The 13,357-nt window shown below is 41.4% G+C and overlaps 1 protein-coding gene across 2 annotated transcripts in view; it reads left to right on the forward strand.

The window, feature by feature from the left end:
* LOC128700683 (nephrin-like) overlaps positions 1 to 13,357 on the forward strand; it is a 234,266-nt gene that overhangs the window by 7,516 nt on the left and 213,393 nt on the right. Inside the window, exon 2 of one of the 2 annotated variants that reach the window (XM_053793987.2) lies at positions 7,642 to 8,014. In XM_053793987.2, the coding sequence (XP_053649962.2) occupies positions 7,927 to 8,014 (88 nt within the window). In that variant the 5' untranslated portion in view covers positions 7,642 to 7,926. Of the gene's footprint in view, positions 1 to 1,176; positions 1,974 to 7,641; positions 8,015 to 13,357 lie in introns of those variants that run through there. The other variant, XM_070097121.1, reaches the window with a different exon arrangement.

Consider the following 13,357-nt stretch of genomic DNA (forward strand, 5'->3'; position numbering starts at 1 on the left):
ACCACTCCACCACCTGTCACCACTAACACCACTCCACCACCTGTCACCACTAACACCACTCCACCTGTCACCACTAACACCACTCCACCACCTGTCACCACTAACACCACTCCACCACCTGTCACCACTAACACCACTCCACCACCTGTCACCACTAACACCACTCCACCTGTCACCACTAACACTACTCCACCACCTGCCATCACTAACACCAGTCCACCACCTGTCACCATTAACACCACTCCACCACCTGTCACCACTAACACCACTCCACCACCTGTCACCACTAACACCACTCCACCTGTCACCACTAACACTATTCCACCACCTGCCATCACTAACACCAGTCCACCACCTGTCACCATTAACACCACTCCACCACCTGTCACCACTAACACCACTCCACCACCTGTCACCACTAACACCACTCCACCACCTGTCACCACTAACACCACTCCACCACCTGTCACCACTAACACCACTCCACCACCTGTCACCACTAACACCACTCCACCACCTGTCACCACTAACACCACTCCACCTGTCACCACTAACACTATTCCACCACCTGCCATCACTAACACCAGTCCACCACCTGTCACCATTAACACCACTCCACCACCTGTCACCACTAACACCACTCCACCACCTGTCACCACTAACACCACTCCACCACCTGTCACCACTAACACCACTCCACCACCTGTCACCACTAACACCACTCCACCACCTGTCACCACTAACACCACTCCACCTGTCACCACTAACACTACTCCACCACCTGCCATCACTAACACCAGTCCACCACCTGTCACCATTAACACCACTCCACCTGTCACCACTAACACCACTTCACCACCCGTCACCACTAACACCACTCCACAACTTATCACCACTCCACCTGCCGCTACTGTCATACCCCTACACCTACCATCACTAACACACCACTAAACCTACCACCACTAACACACCACTCCTACCACCACTAGCACCACCACTCCTACCACCACTAGCACCACCAGGTTTAGGGTGAAACTAGAGAGAAAGAGAGGGAAGTGTCATGAGAGTATGCAAGTATAACACAATGAAAAGCTGACATCAGAGAAGTGCTGAGAAGAGACGTTGTAGTGTTGAAGAGAACTCGTTGTTAAGAGCCTTGAAAAATGATCAGTGAGAAAGCAGAATAACTAAGGGAAAGGTGACAGTAAGAAGTAGAAGAGTAAAATGGGAAAGGAATGGGAGATGAATGAAAAGATGGGTATAAGGGGGAATAAATGGCAAAGAGAAATTGAAAGAGGAAATAAGAAAGATCTGAGAAAAGATGTGGAAGTCTGTAGGGAGAAACTAAGGGAAAAGGGGGTAAGAAAGGCTTGGAAAAGAAAATGTACCAAAAGAAAACTCACAGGCAAAGAAGAAATTAGGTAAAGAGACGAGAGGTGAGGAGCATGTAAACAGACGGAGGAGTGAAGCAGGAAGACAAGAGAGCCATAAATGTTTTTAAGAGTAGGAAGGAGTAAAGTGTGCTGTCGAAGAAAGACTCTTAGAGAGTTCTTACGAGACAGAGAGTTAATACAGGAAACTTGTCGCAAAACCAGAGAAGTACAAGTGCGTGTTTCTTGACAGAACAGAGAAGGAGGAACGGAATGCAGAGAAGGGAACACGGAATTAGGGATAATTGCAAATCAAGAGATGTGAAAAGTGTGCTCCGATAAGGGTGCAACAGTTGCAGGAGGCCAGTAGGACAAAGATGCAGTCGTGTCCCCCAGCCGGGGTGGTAAAGCTACCGCAGGCCAACAGGACAATGGGGCAGTTGTGTCCCCTAGCCAGCGTGGAACAACAGCAGGAGGTCAGCAGGACAAAGAAGCAGTTGTCCCCCAGCCAGGGTAGAACAACTGCAGGAGGCCAACAGAACAATGGAGCAGTTGTGTCCCCTAGCCAGGGTGGAACAACAGCAGGAGTCCAGCAGAACAATGGTACATCTCCCCTCTGTCCACTGCAACCAACCCTCCACTCACTTCAACCCTAATCACTCTCTCCCTCTCCCATTATTCCATGCCACATCTCTCACTACATTAACTCTTCCCAACCCCACCCAGAACGTCCCTTCTTCTTCCCCATCAACTTAACCTACCTATCTGTATCTTCAAACTACAGCCCATCCCAGTCAAAAAAAAAAAATCCTCCCCATTCACACTCATTACAACTATTTACATCATCTTATACTTCAGACCTCTCACTTCCCCATCATTCTAAAAGAAATAACTTAAAATCTTTCTAGACCTCTTTTTCCAGTAATTCCTCCACACCTAAATCTTTCCAGACCTTCCCAAAAATCCCTCCACATCAGAGTGTTTCCGGACACACTTCCTCAATAATCCCCCCATATCAATCTTTCCACACCTCCTTCTCCAATAATTCCTCAAAACCAGAGTCTTTCCAAACCTACTTCCCAATAATTCCTTTACACCAGAGTCTTTCCAGTCTTCCTTCAATAATTCCTCTACACCAGAGTCTTTCCAGACGTCCTCCAATAATTCCTCGACACCAGAGTCTTTCCAGACCTCCTTCCCCAATAATCCATCCACACCAGAATCTTTTCAGACCTTCCCCAATAATTCCTCCACACCAGAGTCTTTCCAGACCTCCTTCCCCAATAATCTATCCACACCAGAATCTTTCCAGACCTTCCCCAATAATTCCTCTACATCAGAGTCCTTCCAGACCTCCTTCCCCAATAATCCATTCACACCAGAATCATTCCAGACCTTCGCCAATAATTCCTCCACACCATAGTCTTTCCAGACCTCCTTTCCCAATAATCCATTCACACCAGAATCTTTCCAGGCCTTCCCCAATAATTCCTCCACACCAGAGTCTTTCCAGACCTTCTTCCCCAATAATTCATCCGCACCAGAATCTTTCCAGACCTTCCCCAATAATTCCTCCATACCAGAGTATTTCCAGACCTCCTTCCCCAATAATCCATCCACACAAGAAGCTTTCCAGACCTTCCCCAATAATTCCTCCACACCAGAGTCTTTCCAGACCTTCTTCCCCAATAATCCATCCACACCAGAATCTTTCCAGACCTTCCCCAATAATTCCTCCACACCAGAGTATTTCCAGACCTCCTTCCCCAATAATCCATCCACACCAGAATCTTTCCAGACCTTCCCCAATAATTCCTCCACACCAGAGTCTTTCCAGACCTTCTTCCCCAATAATCTATTCACACCAAAATCTTTCCAGACCTTCCCCAATAATTCTTCCACACCAGTCTTTCCAGACCTCCTTCCCCAATAATCCATTCACACCAAAATCTTTCCAGACCTTCGCCAATAATTCCTCCACACCATAGTCTTTCCAGACCTCCTTCCCCAATAATCTATCCACACGAGAATCTTTCCAGACCTTCCCCAATAATTCCTCTACACCAGAGTCTTTCCAGACCTCCTTCCCCAATAATCCATTCACACCAGAATCTTTCCAGACCTTCCCCAATAATTCCTCTACACCAGAGTCTTTCCAGATCTTCCCCAATAATCCATTCGCACCAGAATCTTTCCAGACCTTCCCCAATAATTCCTCCATACCAGAGTATTTCCAGACCTCCTTCCCCAATAATCCATCCACACCAGAAACTTTCCAGGCCTTCCCCAATAATTCCTCCACACCAGAGTCTTTCCAGACCTTCTTCCCCAATAATCCATCCACACCAGAATCTTTCCAGACCTTCCCCAATAATTCCTCCATACCAGAGTATTTCCAGACCTCCTTCCCCAATAATCAATCCACACCAGAATCTTTCCAGACCTTCCCCAATAATTCCTCCACACCAGAGTCTTTCCAGACCTTCTTCCCCAATAATCCATCCACACCAGAATCTTTCCAGACCTTCCCCAATAATTCCTCCACACCAGTCTTTCCAAACCTCCTTCCCCAATAATCCATTCACACCAGAATCTTTCCAGACCTTCGCCAATAATTCCTCCACACCATAGTCTTTCCAGACCTCCTTCCCCAATAATCTATCCACACCAGAATTTTTCCAGACCTTCCCCAATAATTCCTCTACACCAGAGTCTTTCCAGACCTCCTTCCCCAATAATCATTCACACCAGAATCTTTCCAGACCTTCCCCAATAATTCCTCCATACCAGAGTCTTTCCAGACCTTCCCCAATAATCCATCCGCACCAGAATCTTTCCAGACCTTCCCCAATAATTCCTCCATACCAGAGTATTTCCAAACGTCCTTCCCCAATAATCCATTCACACCAGAAACTTTCCAGACCTTCCCCAATAATTCCTTCACACCAGAGTCTTTCCAGACCTTCTTCCCCAATAATCCATCCACACCAGAATCTTTCCAGACCTTCCCCAATAATTCCTCCATACCAGAGTATTTCCAGACCTCCTTCCCCAATAATCCATCCACACCAGAATCTTTCCAGACCTTCCCCAATAATTCCTCCACACCAGAGTCTTTCCAGACCTCCTTCACCAATAATCCCTCCACACCATAGTCTTTCCAGACCTCCTTCACCAATAATCCCTCCACACCATAGTCTTTCCAGACCTTCCCCAATAATCCCTCCACACCATAGTCTTTCCAGACCTTCCCCAATAATACCTCCACACCAGCGACTTTCCAGACCTCCAGCCCCAGTAATTCCTCCACAACAAAATGGAACCAGATGAACATTCAAGAGAAAAGCAAAGAAAATAATATTGGTACGTGAATGCAGAAGGCATTGTAAAATATAGAACTGTTGTACATTGTGAATACTCGAAACAAAACGAAACATGATAACCATAGCAGAGACGAAGTTCACGTACGATGAAAAGAGAGAGAAAGAGATAGAGAGAGAGTGAGACAGAAACTAGGGATCCTTAACCTGTGTAAAAAAAAGAGAGAGAAAAAGAATAAGGAGGGAAGGGCACTTCTGATTAAAGACAAGATTAATTTTCACGACAGTATGATCTTAGGTTATAAAGACAGTAGTATCTGACGTAAGAAAGACAATAGTATCTAATGTAATAAAGACAATAGTATCTGAGGTAATAAAGACAATACTATCTGAGATAATAAAGACAATAGTATCTGAGGTAATAAAGGAAAGATCTGAGGTAATGAAGACAGTAGTATCTGATGTAATGAAGACAATAGTATCTAAGGTAATAAAGACAATAGTATCTGAGGTAATAAAGACAATACTATCTGAGATAATAAAGACAATAGTATCTGAGGTAATAAAGGAAAGATCTGAGGTAATGAAGACAGTAGTATCTGATGTAATGAAGACAATAGTATCTGAGGTAATAAAGACAATAGTATTTGAGGTAATAAAGATAATAGTATTTGAGGTAATAAAGACAAGATCTGAGGTAATAAAGACAATAGTATCTGAGGTAATAAAGACAATAGTATCTGAGGTAATAAAGACAATAATATCTGAGGGAATAAAGACAAAATCTGAGGTAGTAAAGACAATAGTATTTGAGGCAACAATGACAAAATCTGAGGTAATAAAGACAAAATCTGATGTAATAAAGACAGGAGTATTTGAGGTAATAAAGACAGTAAGATCCGAGGTAATAAGACAGTATTATCTGAGGTAATAAAGACAATATTATCTGAGGTAATAAAGACGAAAATTAAAAAAAACTAAGAACTGGGAGAATAATAAAGAGGCAGTGATACAAATTCTTTCAAGACTACCAATCACAAAACCAGTGATCATAACATTAAAAATAAAAAAAAATTATTACCAGAGATTTTAGTCAATAAAAGTCGTCTTGGCGAACTGAAGAGCAGAGAGAGAAGACCGGAAATGGAGACAAGAAAGATGACGGGAGGCAGTAAAGAGGCACTGTTTTTTTTTTTGAGTCTAGAGACGGAGGATTGACAGACCAAGACAAGTAGGAGGATTGAGGATTGACAGAGCAAGACAAGATCTGGGTTTCTACTGAGTTCCTAGGTTTCAGAAACCTGGTGGAGATGGAAGCGAAAACTGAGAATTACAGGAAGGAGAGAGTTCCTGAATGGAGTAAAACGGGCAAGAGACGGGGGAATATAAGACGGTACAAGAGATGAGAGAGAGAGAGAGTGAGAGAGAGAGAGAGAGAGAGAGAGAGAGAGAGAGAGAGAGAGAGAGAGAGAGAGAGAGAGAGAGAGAGAGAGAGAGAGAGAGAGAGAGAGAGAGAGAGAAGTATCTCACTTAATGGATTTCAAGGATTTCAAACCTGACAAAGTAGAGAAGGGTAGGAAAAATATGAATGTAAAATACAAAGCCCATTATGTACGAGAATTGTGAGGCAACATCTGAGGGTAAATATGACTTGGAAAACAAACATGAGAGGATTCAGGTGAAGACGTAGGAACGACCGAGTAAGGAGGTGGAGGGCAGCAGAGGGACAGTCTCTTTCAATTGTTACTCACACATTCCTGGTCTGGTGACAAACCCGTAGAGGTCATCCAGAGCTTAAGGGTGTGAGAGGTGATCAAGGAAACTACGAAGTGCTCCAGTTTCCAGGATGAAGAGTCTATCGCCTGCATCAAAGTATCCAACTGAAGAGTTTTCGGGTCAGTGTGAGGGTGAGAAACTTGCAGTACGAGACGGCCATTAACTCTGATGTATGATGCATCTATGGCTGTCTGATATATGTTAAGATTGGGTTGTAAAATAAGTAAATGTTAGAGTGCTGGAGACAGATGTATGTGTGTGAATGTGTGCGTGATTGAAATAATGGCACTGTGATCTATTCCCAACGGATCTGCTCTCAACAGATCTGCTGTAAGGCTATCGTGGCTGTGGGTAGGACAGTTGGTGGTCTCTGACACAGACAAGACACAGCAGTGCTGTCTGTGAAGCCCAGTGGTAGAGTACTGGACCTACTACCATTCGAGACCACGGTTCGAATCCCTGTCCATTCTTCTCTTTATTCACTAACAGCCATCTGTTGCGACTTTACATATATATATATATATATATATATATATATATATATATATATATATATATATATATATATATATATATATATATATATATATATATATATATATATATATATATATATAAACAGGAAAACTCACTTCTAATGGGAACATAATGAGAAATATCATTACTACATATGACACGACCTATTCAGTTGGAATGAGAACTATGTGTAGAGAAGCAGCGACCTTACAACTTACAACACTCTCATTTAAATTGCTTTGTTCAAATCACCATTGACGTGGACCCGAATTATCGTGTTGACGTTAATTTGCCTCTGGGACCAGCTCACCTGTGAAAAAGTGTCGTAACACGAGTACAAATTTGTAATTTGTCAAATTATATATTCCATAAACGTTTATATAATTTACTGAATAGAATTATGAAAATTTTCGACTACTGAGAATTAAGATTTTAATAAATGTTTAGAAATTTGAGGCTTTTATAAGTTTAGACTTTTTTAGGTTATACAGATTTTGATACATTTATACATTACCGTATTTTGTAATTATAATATATATATATATATATATATATATATATATATATATATATATATATATATATATATATATATATATATATATATATATATATATATATATATATATATATATATATATATATATTTACATCTACAGTGGAAAATGACATAAAAATCTCCAGTGCAATACACTGGCAAAGATGCACCCTGTAAAATTGTTATACGGACAAGTGCAAAAGGCAAAGCCCAAGTGAGAGAGAAAAAAAAATAAAAAAAAAATATATATATATATATATACAAAATATACGTGTGAGGTGGAAGTGAGAAAGGGGAAAAATATTGAATTAGAGTGAAACTCTCTGTCTCTCCATTCCCTTCGGTGGAGTGCATTCACCTGTCTTCCGGGAAGCTTCCTCTCGAGGAGACAGTCTTCCCTTCGAGGATGCCTTGGCCCGTGGTCCTCTCCCTCCCGCTGCTGCTGCTTCTGGACACTCTTCACACCTTCACCTCCGCCCTTGAGATGAAGAAGAGTAAGTAGCCGTGTTGGAGTTCTTTTGACAGCGTCCACGGGAGACCCTAGAGTTACCTTTATCCTTCCTCCGACAGCGTCCACGAGAAATCCTAGAGTTACCTTTATCCTTCTTCTGAGAGCGTCCACAGGAGACCCTCAGTTATCCTTATCCTCTCTACGGGTTGTTTGGGTGATGACTAGGGCAACCTGGCCGTCAGTGGGCTCACCTGAGAAAGTCAAAAAAAATAAAAAATAAATGATATATATATATGCAGGGCAGTGGAAATACTGAAAAAGATTCTTGTTAAACTCTCGCTCACCAAAGTGGCCATCATCAAAGAGAATAATTTCTGAGGACGGCCATTTTAGTTTGATCACAAAGTTCATGCAACTGAGCCTTTTTTCTGTAGTTATCCTAAACGTAAATATTCTTGTCTAAATCTCCCAAAAAAGTATTTATAAGTCAACACAAAATAGACAAAACTATATTTCATTATGTTAGTACATATTTAATGCCCAGCTGCTCATACTAACCATTTAATATTTCTTCTTATCGTCTAAATATCGTAGTATTCTTAAGTATAAAAAAAAAACATAGTGAACATAGGAAATAAAAACCTATTTTTTCAATGTTGTTTGTTTTTTCATATTGTCAATCACGGTTTTTTTGTGATTTCTTCCATTCTTAAGTATATGTACCAAAGGAGGAACTATCTACGACAGTGTCCCCCAGGTGCTTTATATTAAACCAGGAAGGCTTTACCCGGGTTGTATTTAGTGGTGTATAAAGCTGTTCACCAGCTGAAAGCAATATCCGGCTGTGTCCCCGATGTTACTGAGTATTGTCGCAACTCTTAAAGCACACTAACAAACATTTGCTTTGAGTGTCATTATTGACTGCACAGAGAGTAACTTCACACACACACACACTCACACACACACACACACACACACACACACACTCCAGTTTTACATGCAGAGTCCGTGGCCACCCGCCTTAATTATCAACCATTAAGGATATAAAGCAGAGGAAAAATTTAGCCCGTCAGTGAGGTGCATAAACATTTGCAACACACACTCACCTTCCCCCTCAAATCCATGCAAAAATTTCCAAACTTTTCCTTTTAGCTGGAAACAAAGCTTGTAACGTGCAAATAACACGCGAAAATAAAATATAGATTTATATTGTGGAAAATTCGGTACGTAGATAGTAGTGATAGTAATACCTGGTGTAAAAATAGTGGTGGTAGTGGTAGTAGTAACAGTAATTGTCGTGGTAGTTGTAGTGCTGGTAGCAGTAATAGTGGTAGTAGTGATGGTGGTGATAGTAGTAGTAGCAGTAGTAGTAGTAGTGGCAGTAGTAGTAGCAGTAGCAGTAGTAGTTGTGGTGGTGGTGGTGATAGTTGCAGCAGTAGTAGTAGTAGTGATAAAAGTAGCAATAGTAGTGGTATTAGGAGTAGTAACATCAACAGTAATAGTAGTAGTAGTAGAGGTGGTGGTGGTGGTAATAGTAGTAGTAACAGCAGTAATAGTAGTAGTAGTAAAAGTAACAACAGAATAATAATAACTGTAGTAGTAATAGCAATGGTAATTAGTAGTAATAGTAGCAATAGTAGTGGCAGTAGCAGCAGTAATAGTAACAATAATAGTAGTAAAAGAGGTGGAGTAGTAGTAGTAGCAGTAGTAGTAGTAGTAGTAGTAGTAGTAGTAGTAGTAGTAGTAGTAGTTGAATACAGTAGAAGCTACATACAATTTAACTCGTCCCACAATTCATTCCGATACATCAAACACTTTATATAGTACTGAACACTGATACAATATGCAATTTATCCCTTAATACAATAAATCATTCTGATGCATCATACAGTCGAACCCATAATTCAACACCTTCACCAAATACACCAGTTAAGCCACGACACAATACAACACGGTGCTGCATCATACAATCCCTGGTATCAAGGCTCTTCAGTCGAGGTTCAAAGCCAGCCTTAGAGAACGAGGAAGCATTGAGAAAAGCGATGATAATCTTTAATTACTTTCCCTCGCTAGTTTAAACAGATAATAACTCTGTAATTAGATGTGAATTACTTTTGCTTCTTAACTGGAAAGTAATTCGATTATTTTTATCTTTCGGTCATGTGAACTGAGGAAAAATGAGAGATATAAATTAGTTATCACTATATATATATATATATATATATATATATATATATATATATATATATATCTGTGTGTGTGTGTGTGTGTGTGTGTGTGTGTGTGTGTGTGTGTGTGTGTGTGTGTGTGTGTGTGTGTGTGTGTGTGTGTGTGTGTGTGTGTGTGTGTGTGCACATGCTCCGTGGGGGTGATAAGATGCTATCATCATCACCCTCACTCAACACGGTGCTATAAGATAGCATAACTTTCTTCCCGAGATAAACACTTCAATTAGCCCTCGCCAGCATCACTTTAATACTCGCCTTTCGTCAGCCTTAACAGCTTAATTACCAGAGTCTTCAGCTTCACGTAAAGGCTAATGTGGTTCAGACATTTAATAAACTTGTCAGTAATTGCGTCTAAGAGCCATTTTATTCATCTCTCAACACATGACGTTAAATGGAAAAAAAAACTGAGAAGCCAGAGGAATTCTCAAGAATTTTTATCAATTTTTTTTAATTAATCAGCGTTTATTATTTTATAGATTTGTTATTAAGATAATTTCCATTTTTTCCTCTTTCAGTTAGTCAGTAATGAATGTTTTTATGGAATTTTTATTCGCGCTGCAAAACACTACAAAAACACTATGTAACACAGTGCAAAGTCACTCTACAACACAGTACACAGTCACCCATAACACAGTATAGGGCACACAGTAACCCATAACAATATGCAAAGTCACCCATAACAGTACAAAGTCAACCCTTTCCACAATACAAAGACATCTACAACAGTACAAAGTCACTCATTACACAGTACAAAATCCTCAAAGTATCCATGACACAGTACAAAGTCACCAAAGACACCATTAAATAATACAAAGTTACCAAAGACAAAGACACCCATTATACAATACAAAGTCACGCATTACACAATACAAACTCACCAAAGTCGCCAAAGTCATGCATTACAAACTACAAAGTCGTAAAATTTCAAAATCTATCACATATTACTAAGGTCCCAGAGCCAGAGCGTGCTACCACCTGCAGCTCACATGACTGCCATTCCCACTAGCCCCCCCCCACATGGGGCGGGGAAGATGGCAGACCAGAGGCCTAGCTTCTCCCTCCGAGCCCCGTGAGGGCGGAGAATGGGGCTAGGCCTGGGGACAGTTGGTCCCAGAAGATGAGAAGGTACTTGTACCTCTTCCCATGGCAGACATAGGTCTCAGACACTCCCAATACAGGGAGCCAAGGCCGGGTCACCATCTGGAAAAGACCCGGGCAGGGAGAATAATGAAAAAACAAAAGGATCTCATATTTTTCCTGAAGCTGTGAGCAACGAGTCATGATACCTGACACCTGATATTTGACACCTGTTGCTGTCAGGCTGACCAACCACCTGACGTAAATATGAAAGACTGTTGTATTTACGTCAGCCAGCGCAAGGAATAGTATAGGTTCGCTCCTCCGTTTTCCTAATACATACTCTCGCAGCCTGGCTTATCTCCTGGGATTGCAAGAGACAGGGAAGACTTAACATAGAAGGAGGAGAAGGAACAACAGGAGGAGGAGGAGGAGTCCAAAAAGGACCGACACTTTGTGAATGTTCAACTTTAATTAGCTGACAACTGGTGATGTAGTAATATTACACAAGTGGACAGGTAATATTACCACTGCTGTTGTGGTAATATTACCACTAGTGTTGTGGTAGTGTGGTTGTACACATTTAAGTACATTCTCACGACGTGTGTGCTGAGAAAGTCAGCATCTTTGTTCTAGTGTGTCCACTCTTGCTGGTGTGGTCTGCGGTGGGGGTCCAGGACCATGACCGTTGCCAGGTGCTGAGACCATTGCTTTCTCACACGTTTTATGGGTCATGTACCGTATGTTGTTTGAGCCAAAATTAAAAATGTCGTGTGTATGCAGGCACTGTACGGGGAGGAAATGAGTGAGTTAAGTATTCATGTACTTGTCCCGTGGAAAGGGTGATACTCTCTCTCTCTCTCTCTCTCTCTCTCTCTCTCTCTCTCTCTCTCTCTCTCTCTCTCTCTCTCTTTCTCTTTCTCTCTTTCACTCAACGTTTAGCTTTATTTTGACGTATCTCAAGACAAAACATACACACACATCAGCAGAGGCATAAGCATGGGTGACGAACTTAGTCATTTCCTTCGGGACACCTAAGAAAAGAAAGGCCAATCAGGACCTTGTGTACAATAAGGCTAAAGCCAGGGAGAGTTAAACGAATTGTAAGTGTGGACAAAAAAAAGTGGCTATTGGAGTTCAACTTCAGTGGGATAGAGACAACAAGTCTGGCTTTCAGACCATAGAAAGGGATTGGAAGTGTACAAACCAATAAACATCTCACCGGAGACTCACATCGGAAGCATACATCACACTGGAGACCCCTAGAGCTGTCTTCAGGGACCTAAACAACAATCATTTGGGACAATATACAAAACACACGTCGGGTTACTCACAGAGCAGCAGCAGCAGTACCAGCAGCAGCTGTAGCAGCAGTAATAGCAACAGCAGCAGCAGCAGCAGTAGTAGTAGTAGTAGCAGCAGCAGCAGCACCAGCAGCAGCAGCAACAGTAGCAGCACCAGCAGCAGTAGTAGTAGCAGCAGCAGCAGCACCAGCAGCAGCACCAGCAGCAGCACCAGCAGCAGCAGCACCAGCAGTAGGAAGGTCAGAAGATTCAGAAATCCTATGTTTTTTTATAGGTGTAGTATCCCCGGCGCTTAGGAGAGTCCGTCATAAGTAAGGAATATAGACGAACGAATCTTAACATCTTCAGAAGAGAGGAACATCTAGGCGAGTACAAATAGGAAGCGCGTCTGTCTGGCGCTCACCAGACGGAGGATCGAGCCTCCAACACGTCTTGCGCTGAATGACTCACTTGGGTTTAGCGCTTAACATGGATTATAATAATAATAATTCAGAAGAGAGAATAACAAGCATGAGACGTTTTCTGACATATTTTAAAAAAAATTCTACCAAACACATATAAATAACTGAACCGATATTATATATTGTGTAGAAAAACACAGACTATTAGAATTTTAAACAAAATTTGGTCTCTTAATTTCGTTTTAAGCGTAAAATTGAGAGAAAATAAATAATATACACAAAACGAAAAACAGGCATGACGATGCATCATTTTTCCAAATTTATAACAATTTCATTTAGTTTGAAAAACACAGCAAAATATAGAATTTGTTTTTCG

The sequence above is a fragment of the Cherax quadricarinatus genome, chromosome 56 (assembly GCF_038502225.1).
Source record: "Cherax quadricarinatus isolate ZL_2023a chromosome 56, ASM3850222v1, whole genome shotgun sequence".
Classification (NCBI taxonomy): Eukaryota; Metazoa; Arthropoda; class Malacostraca; order Decapoda; family Parastacidae; genus Cherax; species Cherax quadricarinatus.